General features: G+C 57.8%; 1 protein-coding gene across 1 annotated transcript; it reads right to left on the minus strand.

The window, feature by feature from the left end:
* Positions 1–332: 332 nt before the first annotated feature.
* RAX2 (retina and anterior neural fold homeobox 2) lies at positions 333–10,127 on the minus strand. The gene is made up of 4 exons (XM_068920089.1): positions 10,023–10,127; positions 7,676–7,702; positions 4,446–4,696; positions 333–776 (listed from the first exon to the last, which is right to left on the minus strand). Exons 3-4 carry the CDS (start codon positions 4,686–4,688, stop codon positions 333–335), a joined length of 687 nt encoding a protein of 228 aa, XP_068776190.1. The 5' UTR covers positions 4,689–4,696; positions 7,676–7,702; positions 10,023–10,127.
* Positions 10,128–10,536: the final 409 nt, after the last annotated feature.

The following is a 10,536-nucleotide window of genomic DNA, read 5'->3' on the forward strand; positions in this document are numbered from 1 at the left end:
TCTGGCTGCTTTACACATCTGCAAATGTGGTCCAACGTGGCGCAGCTTGGAGGGGACACAGAGGGGCTTTGGGAGGCTGCCAGCGTGCTCGCCCGCAGCCGGGAGCTCACCAGCACCCTGGTTTGCTTCCTTACCACTGCCGGTGATGGCTCAAATGGGAGGTGCAGATGTGGCCAACATCTCTGCCCCCGGCACTGCCCTGTGCGCCAGCATCATGACCAGGAGCATCCTGGTGTCACCCTCCTCATCCACCCTGAGGATCGCCCGTGCTGGGGCCAAACCAGGCACTGGGGGCAGGAGCCAGGGGGATGTGGGGAGGAGGGGAGCGTTCATCAAATGGGCTGCCAGGTTTTGTCAATGGTCTGAATGTGCTCCTTGGCTTTCATGCGCAGCGAGGCGATGCTGGAGCTCCTCTGGTCAACATCCTCCAGTGGGTACTTGTCCACAAAGGTGGTGCTGCACTGGTAGGCAGCGGGGGCCATGGGCTGCATGCTCTGCGCCATTGGCGGAGGGGTGTTGAGGAAGGAGTGCCCACCATAGGGGGGCTGCAAGGCCTGGGGGGCGCCCATGAAGCCGGGGATGCTGTGCACCGTGGTGGCGCTGGAGATAGGTGACGTCAGCCATGGGTCCAGTGGGAGGGAGTTGCTCATGGGGCCGACGTTGGCTGTCATGGGGGGCCGGTTGAAGGACAGCATGGGGGTGTCATGGAGCTTCATTGAACTGGCCTCCATCTTCTCCTGCCGCCTCCACTTGGCTCTCCTGTTCTGGAACCAGACCTGCACAGGGAGAGGTGAGACAGTGACCTTGCAGAGACCACACTGTGCCCAGCGTGTCCCACACGGGATGTCACACACAGCATGCCCATGCAGGGTGCCCCAGGCAGAGTGCCCTGTGTACTGTGCCCACATGGGCGTCCCATGCAGGGTGCCCATGAGCTGTGTCCCACACGGGATGTCACATGCAGGTTGTCTCATGAGCTAAGTCCCATGCAAGGTGTCCCATGCAGGGTGTCCATGAGCTATATCACAGGCAGGGTGTCACATGCAGGGTGTCCCACATGGAGAGCCCTGTGTGCTGTGTCCTATGCAGGGTGCCCCACGTAGGGTGTCCCATGCGCTGTGCCAGACATGCGGTGCTCCATGGAGGGTGCCTCAGGAGAGGTGCCCCATGTGCTGTGCCCCACGCAGGCTACCTGTGTGCTGTGTTGCCGACGGGGTGCCCCCCACGGCTCCAGCAATCCTGGGGACGCCATGTGCCTCTGTTAAACCTCTCCCATGAACCCCAGAAATATAACTGCACGTGTTGAAACGTGAGAGGTGTCACCCAGGCAGCCTTTGCGCCCACTGCTCTGCGTGGACCCTCTCACAGACCGAGGAACCGGCCCAGACAGTTGTTATAACGTTACTTAGCCTTCAAAAGCCCCTTGGTAAGAGTTTGTTTTAATGAGCTAGCCCGGGGCAAAGATCCCTGAGGGATCCCCATTTCTGAGGGCAGAAGAGCAGAGAGATGGGACGGAGAGAGCTAGAGCCAGCACCCAAAAAGCCACATGGGGACACCAGCGGGATGCACATGAGTGGGTTTTGCTGGTCACTGTGTCCCCAAAGCCCACAGCAGCACAGGGCTTGGTGCTGAGGAGGAGCAGGGCAGTGTGAGAGGTCTCCTCCACCCTGTCTGGCAAAGCAGAGACAATAAATATTAACTACTGGGCTGAGAAGGGGGGAGCTGTCTCCTACAGATCGGTCACAGTTGCTCATGGATACTGGAATATACTGGTGCAAACTGCTTGTTGCTTAGATGGCTCCATGGAGATGTCCCTCTCAACTGACCCTCCCAGACAAAGACCACATCATCTTGGCATTTTCTGACCTGTGCAAAAAAGGATGAAGTTGAGGCCTGGGACACTCAAATCACTTGTAAGGAGATCAGTTCTTGTCTCTCCCGGTTATTTTGACACTTGTGATTCTTCCATTTTCTTTCCATTTTCCTTCAATTTGCTTGCTATCCTTTGTCCGTCTGACCTGAATACCACAACCTCCTCTGGCTCTGCGTGCACCTACCTGCCTGTCCTCCTCCTTATGACTTCCTATCCAGTGGCAGGAGGGATCAGGGACTTTCTGACCGTCCTCCCCTGTGTCACCTAGACACAGGTGGCCAAAGCAGAACTGGCAGGCAAGTGAAAACTGAAGAGATGCCTTGTCCTCTCAGTTTGCTCAGGATACATTTCTGTCAGCTTGGATGGGGCCATCTCTACCCTGCAGTGCTTCCCAGGACAGACCTGCAGCCGGGAACCATGCGATGGTCATCATGGATGCCAGCAGGGCTCGGACATCGCTGCTGCGTGGATCCAGCCTTGGGGACAGCTCTGGTGGCAGGGACAGCTCAGCACCAGCCGACCTGCAGCTGTTTGTGCCCAGGTTGCACTGGTGGGACCTGGCCCCAAGGACACTGAGCCTGGAGCTGATCCGACTGAAAACCGACTTGATTAAAAAAGGACACACTTGCACTCGGAGTGGTTCCCCGACCTGACTTGTCATCTGGCTCTGGGAGCACTGGGACCAGCACAGAGGAGAGAGGGGATGTCCAGAGATAGTCAGATCACGAGGAACTGTAAATCCCTGCCTGCACTGACAGCAGGACCTTCTTCTGAATGAGCCTTGTACCTAGAAGCTTTATCCTGAAGCCCAGGAAAAAAAAAGAAACATTTCCAACCTTTACAAACGTTCCATATTCCGGGAACTGTCACACTCCAGAATGTCTAAAATGCCCAAATCTTTGAGGTTCTTTGCTTGCCCGCCCTAAAGACCTGAAAGAGATCACGAGTGGCTGGAGTTTGGCTGCTTTCCCACGATATCAGCCAGACTGATTAAAAACAACTACCCAGCAGGACCTGCCCTCCCCTAAAGCCATAGGCACTGCAGCAGCTCTGCTCCAAGACCCTGAAAATCCTAAATCCATGAAACCCTAAGAGCCTCCACACACTGAACCCTTCTCCAATGGAGAGCAAGGCTTCCTCCAAGCAGGAAACCTGGATCCAACCCTGCTTTCCCACGGTGTCACCCTCTCTTGTGTGTCACCAGGGGCTGCAAGCAATGAGGCACCGCATGGGCCCTGCCTGGATGTCACTAGCCAGCCAACGAGGCTCCCCTGCGGTGGCTTAACATCTCCCCAGCCTGCACAGCCGCCGTCCCAGCAGTGAGCTCTCCCCCTTGTGCTATGTCTTGTAGGAAAAATGTACTAGGGAAAACTACGGGAGCAAAGCTGAGACCTTTTTTTCCCCCTCAGTCCCACTGCCTCCCTGCAGACCCTGGACATGCTCCTTCCTTTCTCTGCCACCATTTCTCTGCCTGTAAAATGGCAATAAGGCTGTGCAGGCTGTCTAGTGACTGGCTGAACTGGAGAGTCCTTCGCGCAGTGTATGTGTGCTGATAATTAGCTCTCCCTGTTTAATTAGGGTGTTTCCAGAGGAGAGAGGTGCTGTCTGGCTCCACTTTGGTGGAGGCCAAGCCGCCTGCCCTGAGCCTTCACCAGGCCCATGGCAGCGCCGACCTGTCCAGCCAAATCTCTGCTCTTCTCTCCCATCCTGAGACCTCACACGTGGGGGTAGGACCATCTCCCTAATGCATGGCCTATGCGGGGCAAGCGTCTGCATTGCTCCACAGCCATCCTGGAGCAGAAGAGGGGGCTGGACCCCCACAGGCCCACGGCCAAGCCCTGGAGGTGGCCCTGCTCTGAGCACATGCAGCCCTGGCCGTGCTTGGTCCACACGGGACCAGCTGCAAAGCTCAGCAGCCCCATTGCGGCCAAGATCTTGGCAGTTTCTTCAAATCATCAATTTAACATGGTTTTCATTTTTGGTGCTAAACTAACCCATGATCTTGCTCTGCCACCCCAGAGCTGGTTGCATTTCAGCACTGAATTATTTTAGTCTCCCAGGACTGCAGCCCCATAGCTTTTATAGACTGGCTCTGCAAAAGCAGCCTGCAGGACACCAAATGTTAAAGTGCCATTATTAGGACTGGGTAAAATACTTCACAGGCCTCCTTGAACGGAGGCAGCTGGTAAAATTCCTAGGAAAACTCTGAGCCAAAACGCAAAGAAGTTTTGTCCTTAAAAGCAGGAGATGGGAAACGGAAAGCCAAGCTTTGGGAATTTTTTTGGTCTTTCCTCTGCTTTTCCACCACTTGGAGCAGTGAAACCATCCCTTTCACCCAGGCGGCTAGGTGAGGAGGAAGCTGGAGACGTGACTCCCTCTTCAAGAAAGGGGGAAACTGAGGCACAGCGCGAGGCCACGGTGGTAGAGCTGGGAGCAGAGCAAAGCTCTCCTGAGCCCAGGTGGGTCCCTCGGCCACCCCCTGCCACTGAGCAGGGCCAGACTTAACCTGGCACAGATGTGCCGCACACCGGCCGTGCTGACCCCGCCGAGAGGCGCCGGGTGCCCTCCCTACCTGCACGCGGACCTCCGGCAGGTTGACCTTCATGGCCAGCTCTTCCCGGCTGTAGACGTCGGGGTAGTGGGACTTCTCGAAAGCTCGCTCCAGCTCATGCAGCTGGTAGGTGGTGAAGGTGGTGCGGTTCCTGCGGTGCTTCTTCTTGGGCTGCTCCTCCTCGGCGGCGCCCGGCGGCGTGCCCTCGCCGTCCCCCGGCTTCCGCAGCTCGCCCAGCTCCCCCTCGCACTTATTCAGGAACATGTCGGCACCTGCAAAGGGGACGGCGGGGTCAGCCGGGCCGCTCGGCACGGGTGGCATCGCCCCCCCCAGCCCGGGCTACCCCAACCCCGGGGCGAAGCGGCGCTGGAGCTGGACGTTTGCGGACCAAATTTTGCTTTCGCCTCTCCCCATGTCGAGTCCTGGCGGTGATGCCCAGCCTGGAGCTGCCGTCAGCCCGGGGACCCCGTCCCGCTGCGGCGCCGCCGCGAGCCCCAGGACCCGCTGCTGCACCCCGGGCAGCGCTGCGCCCTGGCGCCCGGCGAGGCCCCCGCGGGGCCGGCAAGAACTGGTGCAGAAACGGGGCGCCCAGCCCCTCCGCGCCGGCTCTTTATTCGGTTATGCAAAGGCCTAATCCTCTCTCCTGCCACCACACTTATCCCAGGGCGGCCCGGGGTGGCGTTACCCAAGCGGATTTACGCGGGCAGCGCTGCCCAGTGGGTCGCGCGGTGCCGGGGCTCGCCGGCGCGGGGCGGCGGGGCACCCCGAGGGGAGGTGTGGGCAGGGCGCTGCCGTGGGTCCCGTTGGCGCCCGGCGCCCCGCACCAACCCCACGGCGACACAGGGCTGCTGGAGGGGCCGGCAGCTCTGGGAAGGCTGCCGGAGCGAGGGCTGCCGGCCCGGCCTCCGCCGCGGCGCGCTGTGACGCTGCAGCCCTGCCTGAGCGCCTCGGCTGGCAACGTTGGCTTTTCCACCTGCATTTTCCATAGCGGTGTTTCCCAAGCTCTTCCTCAAAAAAGGCACTGGAGCACATGGGATTAGAAGAAATAATGCTACAAATGCCAAGAGGATAATGCACCAAGTCAAAGCTTAAAAAAGAAAAAAAAATTGTATTTCACCTAAAACCTCCATGGGATTTTATTAAACCACTGACTCTGAAAAATCACTGCAAACATGTCTCTGTACTGGCGTGAACGTGAACCAATGTGAAGTTGCCTTCCTCTTTCCAGCCCCAAGACTCTCCCTCTCTCTTCCCAATGGGCCTTGACCCATTGACACGGTTGGGGGGGGCCCTCGGCGATGCCTGTGCCGAGCAACAAGATGTCGCAGGGCAAATAAGGCTGCTATTAAACTCATTTCTTCCCATAGCAGTGGTTCGGGGGTCCTTTTTTAAAACATGAATGCAAATCTTGAAATGACTCTAAAGCATCAACCCCCAAACCCAAGTACCAGGAGGAATTGGTGTCATCCCCCGGCGCTTGACCCAAAGCGTGGGGACGGAGACACCTGGAGCGACGCGCCGCCAACACCGCAGCTCCGTCCCCCAGCTAATAACCTTTTTCTGCACGTTTATAAGCGTTTTCAACCCTTGCAATGTTTCATCTTTAAGCTTTTTATCCAGTATCTGAAATCTTTCTGCAGTATTTGCCAGGGATTAAGGGCCCCTTTCTATCGCGGGGATCTAGTCAAACATGGAAATCAGGCAGAAATACATAATCCTGGGGCATTTCTGCTGAGAGAAAGGTGCTTGCAGCAGAGCTGGCTGCTTTGCCTGTTTGCAGAGATCCCTTGGCAGAAACCTTGGGAAAAATGCAGCTCCCACCAACCGAGCATGGAGCTGGGGTGCACGTGCGCGCTGTGCACGTTTAGCGCAGTGTGCCGTGCGTGTGCGGTGGATGTTGTACGTGTAGAGCTGTGCGCAGTATGCAGCACATCCGTGTAAGCATGTGTCGGACGCCGTGTGCACCTGGTTTGTGCTTGTGCACTGCACCATGTGAGCGCGGCAGAGGTACGCAGTGTATGTAGTTTGTGTGTGTGTGTGTGTGCGCGCGCGCGCGTGCACACGTGTGCAGTGCAGCTTGCGCCAGGGGTATGCACTGTGTGCAGTGTGTGTGGGACATGTGTGCAGTGCACAGCGTGTGTGTAGTGTCTGCGTGCAATGCGCGCATGCAGTGGTGCATGCATAGTACAGTGTGTGCATGTGCAGTGTGTTCGCAACGTGCGCACCGTGTGTGCGTAGGGTGGGTTCACTATGCGCAGCACCTGTGTGTGCACAGTTTGCGTCGCATGCAGTGCATGTGCAGTCTGTGTGTATTGTGTGTGTGCACAGTGTACAATATCTGTATGTATGCAGTGCCTGCAGTGTCTTTGTGGTGAGTGTGTGCAGTGGCACAGCACATGTGCAGTGTCTGTGCACACGACTGCAGTACGTGCAGTCCACATTGCTTGCATGTGTAGGTGCGCAGTGTTTGTATGGCATATAAAGTGTGCGCACACTGCCTGTGTGCAGTGCCCAGCCTGTCTGCAGCATGCACAGTGTATGTACACTGTGTGCACTCCCTACAGTGCCTGCATGTGCTGTGCCTACAACACACTCAGTTTGGGCACAGTGCTTGTCTGCAGTGCCCAGTGTTTCCAGTATTGTCTGCACACTGTGTGCAGTGTGTAGAGTGCAGCGTGCAGTGTTTACATAGTGTGCACATTACATGCAGTATGTGCCCAGTGTGTAGTGCCCAGTGTTTGCAGCATGCGCAGTGTGTGCGCAATGCTTGTGTGTGCAGCATGGACAGTGTGTGCAGTGTTGTGCAGCATGTGTGCTGTGTCTGTGTGCAGTGTGTGCAGCGCGTACAAGGCATGTGTAGTCTCTGCACAGTGTGCACTCAGTGTTTGTTTGCGCAGTGTGTCCAGTGCTTGTGCGGTGTGAGTGGGTGTGCGCAGTGTGTGGGGGGCACAGTGTTTGCAGCATGTGCTTGTGCAGCATCTGTGCATGCAGCGCATTCAGTGCGTGTGCAGTGTCTGTGTCTGCAGTGTCTGCAGCTGTCTGTGTGCAGTGCGCGTCATGCACAGTGTGCAGCAGCACGTGCACTTGCAGTGTTGGTGCGCGCAGCGCTTGCGGTGTGTGCACAGTGGCTGTGTGTGCAGTGCCTGTGCAGCGTGTGTGCTCGTGCACTGCAGCGGCTGTGTGCGCAGTGTGGGTGTGCAGCGTCTGTGCATGCAGGGGGGGCAGTGGGGGCCGATGCCGCTCTTGCTCACCCTCTTCACATTGGTGCAGCGCAGCATCTGCAAGGGAAGGGAGAGAAGCGAGAGGGAGTGTGAGCCGCAAGCGCCCAGCCCAGGGACCCCCCCCCACCGCTGCCCGGCCCCCACCGGGGTCCCACGTCCTCCCTCGCCGGCGATGCCCCAGGGCCGGGCACGGGTGGGGGGTTCCGGAGAAGAGCAAGGTGGGGCAAAAAGGGGGGGGAGAAGGGGGCAACGTGGCGGGGGAGAGGGGTGAGATGGGGGAATGGGGGGTGAGATGGGGCGACAGGGGGATGGGGTGAGACAGGGCAATGGGGGGATGGAGGTGAGATGGGGAAATGAGGGCAGGGATGAGATGGGGTAACGGGGGGGCAGGGCACGACGGGGCAATGGGGCAGGGAGGGCGAGATGGGGCAGCTGGGAATGGGGTGAAACAGGGCAAAGCGGGCACAGGGATGAGACGGGCAGTTGGGTGGACGGGGCTGGCCAGGGCAACGGGGGGGCAAAGGGGTGAGATGGGGAAATGGGATGGGGATGAGACAGGGCAATGTGGGGACGGGGGGGGGGTGAGACGGGGCGACGGGGGGCACAGGGGCGAGACAGGGCAATCGGGAGACGGGGGTGAAATGGGGTGATGGGGATGAGATGGTGCAATCGGGTGTCGGGGCGAGACGCGGCAATGGGGGGGAAGGGGCGAGATGCGGCCGTGGGGGACGGCCCCAGGGCCAGGGCCCTCGGCCGAGATGCAGGGCCAGGGCATGCACACGGCGAGTCTGCCTGAAAGCAAAGGAGGCCAAAAAAACACCCAGAAAGAAGAGACGAACTAATCCCTGGAGTGGGAACAGGAATCAAGGGAATTAAACGAATAATGGAAAAATAATGAAGCCAAAAATAAAGAAGCAGGAGCAATAAAAACAGAAAGTAAGAGAAGGAACTCAGTGCCGAGCAGGGCAGACGCACACAACGCTGCCGGAAAGGGTCGACCCTCCCCGCGGGTCGAGCGCCTGCGGCCGGAGGGCGGCTCGACGCCTCCGCCACAAGGGGCCCCATCTCCCCCTCGGCTCTCGGCTAGACAGCACGCTCTTAAAAAGCCCCCCGGGACAGTCGGGTTTTCAGGACCCTCTTGTTTCCCGGCGGCAGCGGGGCGACGCCGCGGGGTCCCCGTCCCCTCGTGGGCCGGGCTCCCCTTTTTTCCGATTTCGTCCCTCTCTGCAGACGCTCTCCATGGGAAGACGTTCGTCCCAGCAAAAATAAAAAGCCGCCCAGCCCCACAAGTGCTTATGTGAAGGGCAGGGGTGGCAGAGGGCACAAACCCCTGGGGCTTTCCCCACCGCTGCCACCAACGGCCGGTAGATGGAGGAGGTCAGGCCTGGGACGCCAGCGCCAGCCCGTCCCCGCTCCTGGGCCGCCCGCCCCCGGCTGGACCCCGAACTCTAGCAAATCGCCCTAAAGAGAAGAAACTGCCACTAATTCAAAGTGTCTTAGCAGTAATTCCTAGAAATTGGAAGAATTATTAAGCAGCTAATGCAATGGCAAGAGCTGATTCCCTTCCCTTTGGCAGATCTGGCATTTTCTTGTGGCCTTGGTGGCCACAGCAGCAATTTTGGAGGTTTAAGCACTTAAGCTTTAAAACTGTAGGGGAAACTGCTGAGATATAACATCTCCGGCAGATTTTCCTCTGTCCTGCTTTATTCTTGACCACACTTTTTTCCCTCTGCAGGGACTGGAGCTATTTGTTTGTCATTAAAGAACCCCAAAAAGTGAACAAACGCAGCAATGAGCCCTGGCTGAACTGTGCAAAAACCCTCTCTTTCGGGTGTGAGAAAGCAGTAAACACTGAGGAGGAATAAATAACATTATCCCTCTTTGGAGCCCGTCAGTCCCTGGCCTGGGAACCCTGAGCGCACCCAGATCAGTAGGGACATCCCTGGTGCTTTAGCAAATCTATAATTTTGTGTTTTTTTGGCTTTCCAAAACAATCTTTCCTGAAGGCAAGTGAGGGAAGGGAGCCACGAGTAAGTGCCCAGCTTGGGACTTACTCGGATGAACTGTCTCTAGCAGCCGGTGGGCGAAGTGGGGAGCAGGGGCAGGTTTTGCCCTCCAGCCCCGGAGGTGACTTGAGAGGGCGCCCCGGGGTGCTGCGCTCGGTGCTGCAGGGAGCAGCACCCTCCCGGCAGGGCCAGGCTTATGGGTCACCGCTCCGCGGCTTTCGGGGCCCCGGCGCCCGCTCCCGAGCCCCCGGCCGGGGTGGTTCCCAGCCCCCTGCAACGAGTGCGCCCCGGGGCTTCCCTGGGGAGACATGATTTCTTTTTAAGCATCTGCCCCCTGCGCGTTCTACCAAATTTGAATAAAACGGCATTACCTGCTGGGCCCAACTTGGATTTTCCAGGAGTATTTAACTTTGACGGTCCCTCCTGGGAACCAAACAAGCGGCTCAACCTCACCAATCTTGCAGCTTGGCAGCCAAAGTTCCCTCTAGTCTTCTTATTTGTCACAGAACCACCGCGCTAAGGCTCGGGAGAATCTTTATTTAGTGTTGCAGATGTCACCAGGCCCCGCAGATTGGAAATGAGTCCAAAGGATTAAGACGAGGTTATTAATTGGAGGCCTTCCCCTTTAAGAATGATTGACAGTTACTTTCTGGGCAAGTAATTGCTCTAAATGTCCCTCCAGTGCAGGGGCGGGGGGGGGGGGGTCTGGGGATGGACAAAGACGGGGACTGCCTTCCCCACTCAGATTGTCTCCCTACAAAGGCGTCCTGCTGGAGTTTTCCTTGTAATCCCCTCATTATTGGAGAGGAAAAGAATTAGAAACATAGAGAGAGGAGAAGAAAGGCAGAGGGATGGTGGGGGGAGGAGGGAGAAAGAGAAACAATT

This window comes from Struthio camelus, chromosome 26 (genome assembly GCF_040807025.1).
Source record: "Struthio camelus isolate bStrCam1 chromosome 26, bStrCam1.hap1, whole genome shotgun sequence".
Classification (NCBI taxonomy): Eukaryota; Metazoa; Chordata; class Aves; order Struthioniformes; family Struthionidae; genus Struthio; species Struthio camelus.